Source organism: Tachypleus tridentatus, chromosome 13 (assembly GCF_004210375.1).
Source record: "Tachypleus tridentatus isolate NWPU-2018 chromosome 13, ASM421037v1, whole genome shotgun sequence".
In the NCBI taxonomy this organism is placed as follows: Eukaryota; Metazoa; Arthropoda; class Merostomata; order Xiphosura; family Limulidae; genus Tachypleus; species Tachypleus tridentatus.
The window spans coordinates 67716209-67733429 of NC_134837.1; the positions used below are offsets into that span (position 1 = coordinate 67716209).

Sequence of the window (17221 nt, forward strand, 5' to 3'; positions counted from 1 at the left end):
CAATGTAAGACTAGAAATTATTGTGGTCAGTGAAATTTTCAATCATGGAATAAAAGTCAAGACTTTCATTCTTGCAAGCTTCCATCACTATAACTATACTATTCCTATGAACCCCCTCACTGATCAATGTTCTTTTTATAGTTTGAAATAAATGTTTATCTTTGGCAGCCATAATTGAACAGGACAATTTAAATATTACTTGTAGTTTTGAAAGTAATGTTTTTCAATTTCACGCATGTGCAGAATTATTTAAGTTAAGGTTCTTTTCTTGACTGTGACAACCATCTCCTTATTACCATCAACTGTTTCATCATTGTCAGAGTTTTTATACCTCTGTTCCATAAAGTACTCGGCACATTCACCACCAGCTTCATTATCACGCATACTGGTAGTAGGAAACCATCCATGCTTTTTATTTTTTATCTTTTCAAATATCTGATGCTTTTGAATGGTCTTTCATATCCATTAACCCCACATGGGACAACAAATCCAGGCTCATGCTCATGAACCAAAGAAAAATGTGAAAGAAGCTTGCTAAAATGCCTAACCTTATAATTACATTTAATGCAAGAGAAAATATTGAAAACGTCCGACTGTTCTGCCATGTTTAACTCCAAAGTTAACCAAACTACACAGTGTCAATTAATAAATATCATGTAAGACACGCATCCAAATGTCACGGGTTTTCATTCTGGAACGTAAACTGTATCATTTATTTAACTAAACTTAATGATAAATTTCAACAATAACAACTAGCAAATGTCGGTCGCCCGCGAACCGACGGTGTATCCTCGGACTAGCCCTCAATCTAGCGAATAAAAACGTACTTCAAAATGCAAAATCTTGCCACAACCTCCCCGGCGGTGGCCAAAAACATTCATTGGCCAGACCTCAACCTAACTAACATATTCACCCAATTGTACAGAAATCCCAAAGGAATTGTGGACTGTAGAGTGAACACAAGGAAATCTCTGCAGACGCATATGTATGCTGATGAGTGATCTATAGTATCTTAACTACACAACTCGGTTGCTCATGACTCGATGCAACATACCCTGGATCCCACATTTCTCTCACCGGTATGGATGTGGTATAGATTATGGGAAGGACCCAAAGTCTGAGAAAGTTCCCTGGGAGCAAAGAAGGGAGAGGGGTTGGGGAATATTTTGTATGATCACAGGCCTTCTATTCATAGTGTAAGGCCTGGCACTGGCTCCTATCTCGCACCATTCAATTTCAAAGTATAGAGTTTAAAAATTTAAATACATTTTGTACCTAAAGAGATTTTTAGAAAGTTTGTAATATTATATTAAAGAAACACACATTAAACACAATATATGTTTCACTTTTTTCGTTGTTTTCAAATGATTTGTCTTGCCAACCCCATTTGCAACTCCATTGTTGACTGTGTCAGTGGATCCCGCCATAATGCACACGTCGCATAAAGTGTGTACGCTTTAGCATTTGCAGCTCTGCTGATATATTAAAAATAAGGATTTATTATCTACGTATTATCATATGTCATCTTTCCTTATCAAAGGTCTATAAAATAATAACAGACGAGGTTCCTCTTAATGAGTATACAACTTTCATCTGTTTAGCGATGGCCGTAACAAATCTTTTTAACAGCGGTGTAGTTGGCGCTAAATTTAACAGAACAGCAACATCGATCATTGCAGGTTTTTGATTCTACCACAGGAAATGCATTCAGGATACCAAATATGTGCATTTGTGATGTCAAGACTGGGGAATGTTTTCCATTTCATACTTGCTTCAAAGCATACCTTAAATATAAATATTCCTACTCTACTACTACTAGACTACAGTAGTACAAACCTACACAATGTAACGAGCAACCATTTTTGTTTACACATAACAAAGTGAAAAAACATACAGATGGATTCACTTCACGTAATCTAGAAAGTTAAATATTCGTATTCTTATATTGTTTTATTGAAACATAGTATAGCAAAATAAGACATAAAAAAATTAATATTTACCTGAATTTCTTCTTTCCGTCATCTGTACGGTTGCATGGCAAATATGCAATGTCAGTACAAGTTTCGGTCATTATAATTTCTATAAACGTCATATGTAATTCTCCAATGTGCGACAAAATATTGCTGTGTGTGATTTCTCCCCCCCCGCCCCCTTTGAGCTTATAGTGTCATTCCTACAATTGGCTGCCGCTAAGGGGTGGACCGTGCCGTCTTCACCCCCCTCCTGTGTATGTATTGTTGTATGTGAGCCACTAAATCCCCCCTCGACCACCTTGAGGAATGATCAACCTCTCTCCACAAATAACACCTACAGCCCTCCTTACACAAGGAACTCCCGCCTTCAGATAAACTCGACCTGGTACACCCCTCTGGAAAAGAGATAGTCTCGCTCGCGCCTAATGTAGCTGCTTTCCATTTGTACTCGATTTTCGCTGCGAACCACTAGACGAATAGGATGCATTTCCGGACGTGTAGTGTCAGCGCGAGTGTTAACCACGTGGGGAAAGCTTATTTTAGTCATAACTTAGATCGTTGTGGATTGTAATAATAAATATATTGACTATTGGATTTCATATTCGAATATTCCAACACACGCACACAACAATATAAAAACACAATTGTCAAATAAAACAGTGAAGAAGTAGTAGTGGTCGATAAATAAGACTTATTTAGGTAGGATTTATTTTCTGTGAAAGAAATTTATTCCCCCCCGCCCTCCAAAGTAAATAAATAGATAAATAAATTCTTGCAAAGTTTAGCCCTGGTCACATTTCAATTGTTACATTTATGGAACAAAATACATGTATACAGTCATCTGATTGAACTGCACCTTAATGCTATAAGGAACATCAAGAATGTCAATTCATGAGTTAATGCTGCCTATGATGTTGGTCTTCCTGACCACAAAGTAGTCCTTATGACAAGCATAGCAGTGCTGCTATTAAGTAGTCAAGGTGACTGGGAAGTGGTCAAACAGACTAATTGTTTAAATTAACTAAGAGTCAGTCAAACTGACTAGTAATAGATCATCGTTACTACCTAATAGTCAATTTCATATCCATGACTACCAAGTGATAGTCATCTTGCTTATTGATACATTTTAGATAGTCAATTTAACAGCGACCACGATATCTCTAAAGCAGAAAATAGACGTGACTATGCCCTGGTAGTCGTAATGAACAACTTTTATTTAGAGTGTTTGGCCAGGGGAAACGGACGTTGTTGTCATTGATGGTTGTATAAACACTGTCAGTTGCATCACGATTATCGAGAATTTACAGTTTTGCACACATACATTTCTAAAGCTGATATCACCAAACACGGAGTCGAAATTACAACAATGTGAAGTGGGAAATGGTACTTTATTTCTACCTTGATTTCCACAGATCACTGATGTTTCATAACGTTTGTCAGATTGTGATTATATATCAGCTATTAGATCCCATTCTGTATCATCCAGGACAGAGTTAAACGCTTGTGTCAGGTTGTAATTGTATATAAGTAATTAGATATCTCTACTTTCCCATACTAACTCATCCAGGACTTAGATGGACACTTTTGTCAAATTGATTGCTACATATCAGTAATTACGTATTTCTAATTCCAATTATAAATCATTCAGGACATAACTGGACAATTCTGTCAGATTGTGGTATATGTTAGTAATAAGGTATCTCTAGTCGTGAACTTATTTCGACACTTCTGTGAGATCGTCGTTTTATATCAGTAATTACGTATCTCTAGTTCTCTTTGTAAATCATTCAGGACTTAGTTTGACACTTCTATCACATTGTGGTTATATACCAGTTATTACATATCCCTTGTTCTCAATTTAAATTATCCAGGATTTAGTTCTATACTTTTGTCAAATTTTTGTTGTATACTATTAATTAGGTATTTCTAGTTCGAATTCCAAATCATTCAAGATTTAGATGGGGACTTCTGTCAGATTGTGGTTATAAGGTAGTAATTAGGTATTTCTAGCTTACATTCTAAATCATCCAGGACTTAAAATAACTTTAAAATAAATATAAAAATATCAAGCTACTTTGTAAACAACAAAACGTAAACAAAAGATAAATTTTAAAAAGGGGTTAATAATTTAAATTTCCCTATCCTAATAGCCCCCAGTAGCACAGTGGTATGTCTACGGACTTACACGCTAAAAAACGGGTTTTGATACCCGTGGTTCGCAGAGCACAGATAGCTCATTGAGTAGCTTTGTGCTTAATTCTAAACAAACAACAAACCTATCCTAATATGAATATTTATAAAACGCGTACCTTCTACTTTAAGTGGCGTCCTCTATCCGCACACTTCTATTTAAACAATTTAATATATACCCAACATGCATTCTCTTCTCTTAACTTTTCACCTCGTGAACAAGCTTCACAGCAGAAGTGATACAAGCTAATCTATATTCAGTTGCCTGAGAGAAGTTAAAGGTATGTGAAATACGTGGATATTTATTCTGCACTTATTAAAATCACTTCAATTTTTATTAATATGTTTATTGGTTTATTTAGTGACAGCATTTATCTGACTTTGAAATAAAAACACCAGTAATGAGAATTATGTTATAACTCGAAAAACTGACTAACAAAACGACAGAGACTGGGTAAATGAAAGTCAGGATAACGACTCTAACGATAGTTTATTTATTCACGTTACAACAGACCGTTTTTCTTCTAAACTTTCTAAACAGAAATCCTGACTATGGTAATAAGGTAGAGTTAACGTCTTTTGTGTTCTGTTTTTTAATAAGGTTTGATTTTACTGATATTTTTTAAATTTAATTTTTCGATATTTAGTTCTGTGTATGTTACACACAGATTAAAATATGGTTACGTTTGTTTGGACGTATTTAATACTTGTGTTAATACATTTCTGTTTACGCGTATCCTGTATCCTAATGTCATCCATGTTTTATAATGTGTTCATGAACACTGTATGTTGATATCATCCATGTTTTATAATGTGTACATGAATACTGTATACATAGATGTGGTTATCATCGCATAAAAATCATAGGCTTTAACATCATTTACAAAACCAATGTATTAATAATGACATAAACGAACTTACATCATTTATTAAATCGACGTGCATATTATAATATGCAATAATAAAGATAGAAAAATATTGTCTCAATGTGTTAATAATATAAAACAAAGCTTTAAACTTCTCCTATTAATGTAATATAAACGGGTAAGTCACTCGATTGCATGACTGATGAAAAGAACGTTACCATAGTGATGGATAAGTAAGATACTGGATCCATCGAACCATTGTTCTGTTCCTAGTAACAAAGGTAGCATAAACATGGTTTATTAACAGACATATTGAATACAAGTTAAAAAAGGTATTTATCTCTATTTTCAATACATTATTTAAGCCTTGTTAGCAGTTCTGTGCATGGTTTTGGTTTCAGCTCTATAAAAGGATAATAACTTATTTAAAAAGGTTCACAAAACAGGTATTGGGTATAAAAGAGTCATGTTTTATTGATAGGATAACCCAGATTAATTTACTTTATCTTGAGAACATAAAGATATGATATGATTATCCTTATGCTTTATAGGATAACAGATTTGTGGTTAACTAGAAACAAACAAAACTATGATTAATTGCGTTTGTCGTAAAACAATGGTTGGATTATGAACAAAATTATTTATTTTGTGTCTCAGGGAGTTTCAAGAATTAAAAAGTGTAGTAACATTATTTCAATAAACACTTAAAATTTTACTTTTCTCGAGTTTTCTGTGTGTGGACAACCTTGAAAGGCCCAATGGTCCGTGATCTCTTTATTTACTAAAACCGATAAACATTATCCGTGATTGTTTCGAAAATGTAATAAAAATATCTTAGGTTTGAGAAAAGATGCGTCCAAGAAAGGATTTTAAGAAAGAACATAAGAGAAATAAATTACATTTGGTGACCAAACTGGTAGCTTCTCTTATAACACTGACAGCACTTTAAAACCAAGTATTCATTCATTAATTAGTTAGACCATATGTTTTGTGTCACCCGTCATCATGTCCCAAACAGAAATAAAAACAAAAAACACGACCTTTCTAACAAAAGAATAAATATTTGCTGTAACATTTTTATCAATGCTAGAAGAGTAGTTACCAATGTGGTCACCAATTTTGATTTCTTTCGTTAAAGCCTCAAACTCAGTCTGTTTATGTTGTTTTTGTTTAGTATTATGACTTTTTTATCAATACGTACCAACAAACCACAGCAAGTAAGAAAGTGACACTTGATAGTCACGAACAATAGCAACCCTTTTACACGGAAGAGACCTATACGTTACAGAACCAACCAGATTCTTTAAAACATATATTGCTAGTTTTTGCTCCCTAAAGCAATGCTAATAATTTCCTTTATAGTAACAAAATGGAATCTAGATCGGCAGTTTATTGTCATCACAAATTCCAATCGCTATAGCTGAATCAAAGTTTCATTATTTGCAATAACTGGTTAAACTAATATTAAATTACGCTAAATCTACTTAATCACAAGAACTTCATAAAATTTAGCAAATTTTATGCTTAAACCTCGTAATAAATAATAACTGTCAATAAATAATAACTCTCAATAAATATTAGCTGACAATAAATAATAACTGTCAATAAATAATAACTCTTCAATGAATAACAAATGTCAATAAATGATAACTTTACAATAAATAATAACTGTACAATAAATAATAACTGTTCAATAAATAACAATTGACAATAAACAAAAACTGTCAATAAATAATAACTGACAATAAATAACAACTGTTCAATAAATAAAGAGTGAGAATAAATAATATCTGTTCAATAAATAATTGCTGACAATAAATAGTAACAATCAATAAATAATAACTGGCAATATATAATAACTGTTAATAAATAATGACTTTTCAATAAATAGTAAATGACAATAAATAATAACTATTAAGAATAATAACTGTCAATATATAAAGCTGACAATAAATAAAAACTGTCAATAAACAATAACTGTCATTAAATAATAAATAACAATAGCTAATAACTCTCAATAAATAATAGCTGACAGTAAATAGTAACTGACAATAAATAATAGCTGTTCCATAAATAATAACTGTCGATATATAAGACCTGTTCAATAATAAATAATAACTGTTTAATAAATAATAAATGTGAATAAACAATAACTGTTAAATAATGAAGAATAGCTGTAAATAAATAATAAATGTCAATAAGTAATAACTGTTCAATAAATAACGACTGAGAATAAATAGTATCTGTTCAATAAATAATAGCTCACAATAAATAGTAACTGTCAATCAATAATAACTGACAATAACTAATAACTGTTTAATAAGTAATAAATTTTCACCTTTCTTATTCTTTTCAGAACTAGATTTGGAAACTACTAACTTAGTATGCTTGGCTTAACCATTGCCTGTTTATTTATTTTTATCGTTTTTGCAACTCAGCCATCTTTAATCCAAAGGACAAAAAAGTAAATATAGTTTACTTTTACTCCTAAGTAAATTTGTAGTTAGAATATGAAACTAAATTTGTTTGTTTGTTTGTTTGTTTGTTTTGGAATTTCGCACAAAGCTACTCGAGGGCTCTCTGTGCTAGCGTCCCTAATTTAGCAGTGTAAGACTAGAGGGAAGGCAGCTAGTCATCACCACCCACCGCCAAATCTTGGGCTACTCTTTTACCAAAGAATAGTGGGATTGACAGTCACATTATAATGCCTCCACGACTGAAATGGCGAGCATATTTGGCGCGATGGGGATGCGAACCCGCAACCCTCAGATTACGAGTCGCAAGCCTTAACACTCCTTAACAAACTTGGCCATGCCGGGCCCTCTAGCGGTTAGTGTAAAGTAACTTTGCACATGTGACTTATTGTCAGACCAAAGTTCACGCATAATATAGATTGTAACGATCTATCAGTGAACCACTTTGGAAAAACTGTATGAAATAGTTTTCATACTTTCGGTGTGAAGAAGGAAGTAATTCAATCACCATTGGATATTTTATATCTTTCTTGAAGGATTACCTTGAAATTTTATATGTAATGTAAAGGTTACATAGAGCACATTTACTAAAAATATTTCTTAGAGGACTTACCACAGTCTGAACTGAAGTCGTATGAAGGACATTATCTCTCTTTTAATATGTCTTGTCATAATATAGTTACATTGTCTTTCCAGTTACTGATATTGTTATCATATAATGTATTTTGTCTCTCTTATTATTGATTTTATAATCACCTGTTGCACATCGTAGGTAAGTGGTAACTGAACTATTCCCTCTAGATAAACTCATTTTGAGTTATACGACTCTTCCTGTTTAGATAAATGAAGTGTGACGTTATACACCCTAGGTTAGTTTGTTTATGAGACGAAAGTTTATATTAACAAATCAAAGATATCATACTTATTCCCTACAGAATGTCTACGAAAAGTATACTACCAGGAGGTTCTCAAGTAGGTGGTATTGATTTTCTTGATGCTATAAAAACTACCGTAACACGATTTCCCCTTCAAACAGCAGTTATTGACCCAGAAAAAAAACTCACCTATAAAGAGTTAGACGTATATGTCAATAGATTGGCTCGTAGTTTAACTTCGGCCATCAACTCAGTGGTGTCTGGAGAGAAAGAGATTATATTAGCTCTCTGCATGACCCCATCTTCCAAGAGCCTCATTGCACAGCTTGCTGTTTTTTAAGCTTGGGGCGGCCTTCGTACCAGTAGACCCACGTTTTCCAGTTCAGCGAATTCGTTTTATTTTAAAGTGCACCAAGCCATTTTGTGTCATTACGGAATCAAGTCAGGAAGACATTATAAAGTTACTTAAACGTGACACTGTTACGGTCATCAATGTCGATGATGTTCTGTTCTCAAATTCTTCAGAGTTTCAAGAAGATGAAGAGAGGCTTAACAAAGAACCTTCTCTTGCAGTTATAATGTTTACATCAGGAAGCACAGGGGACCCAAAAGGAATCCGTCTTGGTTACAGAAACCTCAACAACAGGTTCAAGTGGCAACTTCTGAACTTCCCCATGGACCATAACACAACGTGCTCTGCTATGAAAAACCTTACTTTTGTAGACTCCCTAACTGAAACATTTCCACCACTGATGGCTGGTAGACCTTATGTTATCCTTCCAAACATAACAATCCAGAATCCTAAAAATCTACTTCAACATCTTCAGAAACATCAAGTCACCAGGATAGTCGTTGTACCATCTTTGTTACAGATGATTATTTGGTATCTGAAGATTGAGCCAAGCTTCCGAGAAGACTTAACCATAAAGCTGTGGGTATGTTGTGGAGAAACACTAACAAAGAAACTTCTAACAGAATTCTTTCTAGCTTTTCCTTCTGGCAAAATTGCCAACTTCTATGGATCTACAGAAACCACTGGTGATGTAACGTTTGCTCTATTTGATGGAGAAGAACAATGTTATCAACACATTGAAGATATAGTTCCAATAGGTCAACCTCTTTCTAACACTGAAATATATGTAACTAACGATTTATTTCAAGTTGTACCAGAAGGAACTGTAGGAGAAATATGTGTTAGTGGACTGAATGTTGCCGAGGGCTACCACGGAATGAAAAGAAAATATTCCTCTAGTTTTCTTCAGAATCCGTTTTCGAACAAATATGATACCGTTTATAAGACAGGAGATCTAGGATTTATTAAAAATAACACTTTGTATTTCACTGGGCGAAAAGACATGCAAGTGAAAGTTCGAGGAATGAGAGTAAATTTGGAAGAAATCCGAAAATGTATTGAAGACATACAAGAGATAAAACAAGTGGTTGTTTGCTGTGAAAATCCACAAGATTTGGACCCAAATATTTTAGCTTTCTTCACTCCAAAAGAAGGCCATGGTTTAGAAATCAGTGATGTTCAAAAAACACTTGAACAGGTTCTTCCCAAGTTTATGATCCCTAAATTATATAAAGTAGACAAGATGCCTCTCCTGGTCAGTGGCAAAATTGATAAAGCTACATTAAAGAAAATGATTTACAGAAAAATTAATCATGTCGGAGCTGAGTCATTGGAAGTAGAGAGACATGTCAACACAAACAAAGACATTATGGAGATCATATCGTCAATACTTGCAGTTAGCGAGTCAATGCTGGACCTTAATAAATCTTTTTTCCAAAATGGGGGAAGTTCTTTAACAGCAGTCGAAACTGTCAGTAAGCTAAATGAATTTGGGTATAGTGTTGATATGGATGAATTTCTTACAGCGCCGTCGTTAAATTCTCTTCTGCAAACTATTGATAGCTTCCAGTCAGGTGAGAGTAAGTTAACTCAACTAAAAGTTCAAGACATAACGAATATGACAAACTTTGATGACGTTGCGCATATAATTTCACAATCATTTACCAAGAAAGACCCTTTAGATTTCATTTTAAAAACTTCAGCTGAGGAATATATTGAGTTCCTGAGGCTCTTATGGAAGAATTTGGTCGAGCAGAAACTCTCTTTTGTTGCTGTTAACGAGACATGTCACACTGTTGGAGTTATGATCAATTTTGATTTCTTCAACGAACCTCAGGTAAGAGGTTTAAGGTATTTTTTACAAAAGCCATTAAAGACAATATTAAAACGGTTGAATACGTTTGGTATTTGTTTTTAATGGAAGTTCATGTACATGTTTATCATACTCAACTATGAAAGTTAACATACAGCTTCTTTGATTTTTTAATACCTACACAATAGTCGAGCTGCAAGGTTTCTGTAAGATCAGCCTTTATCTTGTACGTTTGAAACCATTTTTACTTGTATATATCTATATAGAATAGAAACCAATGTACGCTTCAAACATTTAGTATTTATCGCCATCAATAGAATACTTCCTTATGCTTATTAATAATTGTTTACAAACTCTCTACTTATTTTGTAGCACGTAATCTGTGCATTTATCAAGTGTTTTCTCGCAATTATCTTAGAGGACTTTTCATTTGAATAACATTTCTTACTGGTTTAAGTAAACTACATTTTCCAGTATAACACGTAACCCTTCTAACACCTACTTAACATTTGAATTTGTCAGGATTCTATAGCTTCTCAATTATATATCTCTAGTCTTACCTGAATTAAAATCGTAATGACTTTTTTATCAGTAAAAAATTAATTATTTTCAAGACAAAATCATGTTTGAAATAAAAAATGTTATCTTGTGTTTTCTGTATGTTTACCCTCAAGTTATAGTAGAGAAGTTCTAATGGCACTGACAACAATCTTGATTTTTATTACATTTATTCACGTAATGGTTTTCAAAAAAGTACATTGAAATTTTAAACGAGTTCACTAGAAAATGAACAAAGGTCTGATGCCTTTATCATTTCAACAATGTGACACATTCCTGCAAATAATCTGGAGTTAAAAGTCTATCACTGATCGTAGTTTTATAAACATCAAATTATTGAAACAAATTGATGGATAGGCTTCTGATTAGTAACAACAAAACAACATATGCTTCTAGTCATGTATTAAAGTACCTACATTAATGTGCAAAGAATATCTGGAAACATATTATTAATCAGTAAAGTCTTTGACCACGTGCAAGATTACTCTTGTACATTTATCTATTAGTTGAGTAAAGTGGTATTAATTTGTATGAGATATTTCGTTATAGAAAATACATTCTCCTGATGAATTCATAAAGCTGGAATAATGAGCAAAAAACGAATTTTTTTTTTATTTTCTAGAATACACTATTCATTTATTGATAAAAATTGTCTAATGCTTGTTTACAAGTACAGAATGATTCTATCAAAAGAATATAGTAAGAGCACAGCAGAGAAGTCAGTTTACCTCGTACACGGTCTTTCGTGTTGGTCAGTTTTAAAAATATTCATTGTTAGACGCGTTTGCACACACACTCTGAATGACCAGGAAAATCATCTGTTGACGGAACAATTCAGACTTCGAAAGATTCAGTTTATGTTAAACTAATCTGTAGCTCTCCTGTTATATAAACGGCAACCCAGGAACATGTCATACAGTATTTCCTCCAATAAAGTCTTCTATCTGCTTACATTTGTATTCCATGTAGCTCACATCAGGAACCTGTGAAAATCAAGAAATGAATTTTATACCATTCACCTCTTTACATGTTTCCATTTCTGCTCTGTACTTAGTGATACCATTTTCTTGAAATGTATAGATATGAAACTGTAAAACTTTGTTCAAACAGTGGTTGCAGATGGTTTTTCTTTCAACCACCACAGTTTTTCGTCATCGATGTTCACTACACGACATCGAAAGAATCATGTTTTACTGTTTTGTGCAAACAGGAGAGTTTTTGTTTCCTATTTTTCTACACTCCCTTAAAAGTATGCTGGTGATTCATCAGGGGAAGACTACAGTTCTGCAGAATTCCAGAGGATGGACTCATTTCAGGAAAATATTTTATTCTTCCAATTGTTTTTGTGACAGTTGACATTCTATAACTAGAGTATTTTGAAACTTAACTGATCATCGCCTTTTCATTATGTTGACAATTGCCATCAGGGGTAATTACTGAAATCTGTAATGAACTTATCATATTGTTATGCAGATATCCAGTTCACAGACCAAGTGTATTCTACACGACCTCTGGTAAATTCACGAGTGTGTTGGTATTTTAGTAGTATTGAAATGTATTGCATTCTTGTCTTCACTCTCAGAAATGACCAACGAAGACTTATCACAAGGAGACTACTGTCTTCCAGAAATCTACAAGATGGTGACCCATTTATCTAGACAAAAAACTCACCACCTTCCGTTGCTGTAGTTTAGAAAGTCCTTTTTCTAGCTACACATCTTTGCTGGCTTATTTCGTGTAGAATCTGAAAAACTTTGATTCTGCCTTCTATTTCTCCAACACCAGAAAGCCCGTGACGAGGATCGTTTCAAACATGCCATACCATTGTCCTTTTGAATAATTATACAATTTCTAATAGCCATCAGGAAAAAGCTTTAATACACTTATCATTAAACTGTGTGTTAATTTCTGTAAATATTAACTTCACCAACCAATAACTTATGTAATGGCTTTCTCTTTCTGGCCACATTCAGAGTGATTTACTTCATGAACTTTGGTAAATAATAATCTACGAGCTCTAGCTGTACCTGGCATTATGTGTAGTGTTAGATCTTCTTTTCCCATAACATAAGAACACCTTTTATATTCTTCACACACATTTCAATGTGGATACTGGACAGTTCCAGTACTTTTAGGAATGCTAATTTTATTCTATCAGTACAACACAGCTTAGTAGGATAATGTTGTTCTTCAACACAATCTGTATTGTTATTTAGTGGAAGTAGCTTTTGTTTGTTTGAAACTAAATACAAAGCTGCACAATGAGCTATTTATGTTCTGTCCATCACGGGTATCGAAACCCAGTTTCTAATGGTGTGACTCCAAAAACAAACTGCTGTGATGCTGGTTAACTAGCCGCTAATTTATCAACAGGATAATTAGTTGATTTCTTTGCTAAAATTCGTAGTGACTTTATTTGTGTTTCAGCAAGCAAGTAAGAAATTGTCAAGTGAAAGGAATTCAAAGTTAGATATTCTTTAATTCTGTTGATTATTTCTGTTGGTGATAGGCCAATCACAGAATTTGAAACTCAACATAACAAGAAATTTTTGTTATTGTGAAGTTGTACTAAATAATTCAAAATAACAATCTTCACAATGGTATTTATAAGCTAACCAGTAGAATAATAAGCATTGTGAAGTATAATATAATCATCTCTTGATGACATTTTGAAGCAAGAATGTATATTTAAGTAAACGTTTCTTGACATACCTCGTTTATTAATTTAATTGTTTATTGTGTTCAAATCCTTTCTCCAATATAGTTGGAATTCTGATTTCTGATATTAAGTTTGAACCTGTCACTTAGTTTTATACACATAGAAAACAGTAGAAATAACTATTAAGTTATTAGTCAATATTATTTCTTATTAGGTCGAACCAACAGGTGATCTCAAAATAATTCTTGAGATGTTGAAATCTCTGGAGGAAAAATGGAGAACACGACTAAGAGAATTTGGAGGCAGCTGGTTACATAACCGCATTGCTGGGACACACCCCTCATGCACTCCAGCTCAGAATGTTGAAATAGTTTTTTCGATGGAGCGTCACGTTCTCAAATTAGCTCGTGAGAAAGGATTTTGTGGAGTATTTGTTATCAACTCAAATAAAATGATACAGGTAGTACACGCAAATTCTTAAGAAATAAATAAACATGTAATTCTTAAACATATACCTCTCCGACACTGGGTGTTCAAAGTTGTGGGTATCCGTAGATGGATAATAAGAATGTTTAGTTCAAATAATTCACTGTTAGCATCCAAAATGTAAGTGCTTTTGGAGGGTGGACCTTCATTCTTCAAGTCAGGCAGAAAAACTGTACCTGTTTATAATTGGTCAGTAAAAAATGTAAACAATAGGTTGTAGTAAGAGTGATCCATTGGACTACTGGTATGGTAAAGCTGCTTATATTTGTGTGATGAAAATGTAAAAGAAAAGACGAAAAGCATCTTTTTATTTTAGTTCTTATAAAAACTGTACAGTGTAATAAAAACAATAGAAGAAAGGGTGAAGCACAATAAGTTTTTGTGTTCTGTGAAAATGTAACAAAATGTGAAGTACTACAATACTGATAAAGAAAAGGGAAAATAACGGTTACATAATCCGAACGTTTGTATCAATATATTAACTAATTATCAATCAGCAATTGTCATCTGCCTAGCTAAAACCTAACCAAACAATCATCACCCTATGTTATTTATAGCACATGTTAAAAAGGTTGTAAACAAGTTCTAATAAGTTAATTAGGTGAAGGTTATATATGGGATATTACTATTTCACAGATACTTATACCAATTTGAACTTGTGTGTGTGTGTTCCATTCCCTGAAATGGAGGAAACCCATCTGAAAGAATGGCACAGATATTTGGAGAAGTTGGTATGAGTTGAGTATATTCTAGATCATTAATATATAATTTATAATAGTAGTTGACATAGATAATTATAGATTATAGGACACTTCACAGGGTTTACTCTGTCAGACTTGAGAAAGTGCAGTGTAACATATATATATGTAGTTTGTTCAGTGTTTGTCCTCTATGGATTAATTTGAGAATTCTCCAATTCACCTTGTTGTTTAGTAGTTACGTTCAATTATAATAACTAAACCCTTTCCTATGCTTGACCTTGTTGTTTAGTGGTTATTTTCAACTGTAGTAACTAAACAGTTTCTCTAACTTCACATTGTTGTTTCGTGGCTACGTTCAACTATATTAGGTAAACAGTTTCCCTAACTTGATATTGTTGTTTAGTGGTTACGTTTAAGTATAGTAACTAAACAGATTCTTATACTTGCACTGTTGTATAGTGGTTACGATCAGCTATAGTAACTAAACAGTTTCCTACTCTTGACCTACAACTCCTTCGAAGATTAACATTTGTTTACCAAAAAGGATAACAAACAATAATTATATACTCCCTCACTCTTGATCAGCCATGTACAACGACAAAAGATCTCACTGATTAAACTAACAATCAAGCTTTCGGTATAGGATATATTATATCACTAAGTTACATGACAGAACAAAATTATGTAAGAGAAAGAGATCATCTAATACTGACTTACATGACAGAACCACATTACATGTGTATGAAAGAAAGGAGCTGTTATGTTAGCAAGTCAGAAACCAAAGAATGATATATAAAAAAATCTCTTGACCACAGAGTTATAAACAAGTGGTAAAATAATAATAAGAATAAAGTTTTAAAACAGCTGAATCTTGAAGTAAAATAATCAGTTGGGTTCAAATAGACCTGTTTTTTGAAAAAGAAAAAATCTGTCTAAACGTAAAAAAATGACAAGACTGCTCAAATAATTTCTGTTACTAATACCGCCTTAAAAAATAAGTTTCGGCCCTCAGTACCGTAAATTACCGGTAAAATTTCACCCATGACAACAATGTACCATTTGTGGTTGAATAGTGTACATTATGGTTAACAAAAATAATTCGTTCTATTTACCACAATGTATGTTATTAACATTTTTGTTTCTTACCTTTATAGGATATCTGCACAAAATATCTTGATTATCAACCCGTAGAAACACTGGACGTACAGAAATGGATGTATGAACACAAAGTACCATTTAAAGAAGCACCTTCTGAAACTTTGTTGTTTGTGAATTACAAATTTGTTTAACGACGGAGTTTCAACAGCAAATACATTGTTGTTTACGTGAAGTTACATTTGCCATTTATTTCTTGAAAAGTTCTGGTCTGTAACTTCCTTTATATCTTATCGAGGGTTCACGATGAGCGAATTAATTCTGATTTGGTGTAGGTATAATTTACTGAAGAGGGAGCTAGCTAATCTGCATTTTTCGTTTGTCGCATGTCCAGTTTTCACCGCTGAAGTTATTTAATGTGCTCGTGAAAGTAATAACATATGATGTGAATGAGTTGATGTTAAACGATTTTTAATGTTTAATATCTATTAACGTCTCTGGTCAAATATCCGTAATTTGTGAAGATAAAACATTATAACCGTTCCTTTTTGGCCCAATACGAAAAGCCGACCAATGTCGTCCTTTATATCGATCTCTATAGCCTGACAATTTTGTTTACACATCGATCGGCATTGAAGCTCTATGAGGTTCCAGTGATCAAGTCTCCATCTTGATTTTGAATTATCTATGCTACATATATATCATTTACAACACTAAATTCTACGATATATATGAGTAAACATTGAGTGAATAAGATACACCATGCATATTAATTGTATATGGAGTTATAGTTGTCTCTGTTATCGTGTGGTTATTATTTAATCCAAATATAAATAATAGTACATAATTATATTGGGTGGAGTCAAAATAGGGATTTGTAGTTTGAATAAATAATATTTACGGTATCTGCAGCCTTATTTCTTTACTTGTGACCATTCCTATTTGCAGGTTTATAAAGTTTTCATTTTGTATTTATGTTCTTTGCTGGTAATTTTAAGCTAAACAATAGTAAAGAATTGCTTGATATGGTATCGAACTTGTGTATTCTAACGATAATAAACAGTTATAATCTTGCCAATATGGCTTTTACTTGATATATGATATCAAAATTACATTAAAAATATTTTACGGACATTTTTTAAACTGAGGTGAAAGATATCATAGTTGAACATATATTTA

At 33.0% G+C, this 17221-nt stretch overlaps 1 protein-coding gene across 1 annotated transcript; it reads left to right on the forward strand.

Moving 5' to 3' along the window:
- The first annotated feature begins 8439 nt into the window (after positions 1–8439).
- Positions 8440–16535, forward strand: LOC143236176 (beta-alanyl-bioamine nonribosomal peptide synthetase ebony-like). The gene is given in 4 exon segments (XM_076474463.1): positions 8440–8712; positions 8714–10567; positions 13975–14220; positions 16102–16535. Coding segments are annotated over 4 exon segments (2508 nt in total). The 3' UTR covers positions 16237–16535.
- The last annotated feature ends 686 nt before the right edge of the window (positions 16536–17221 follow it).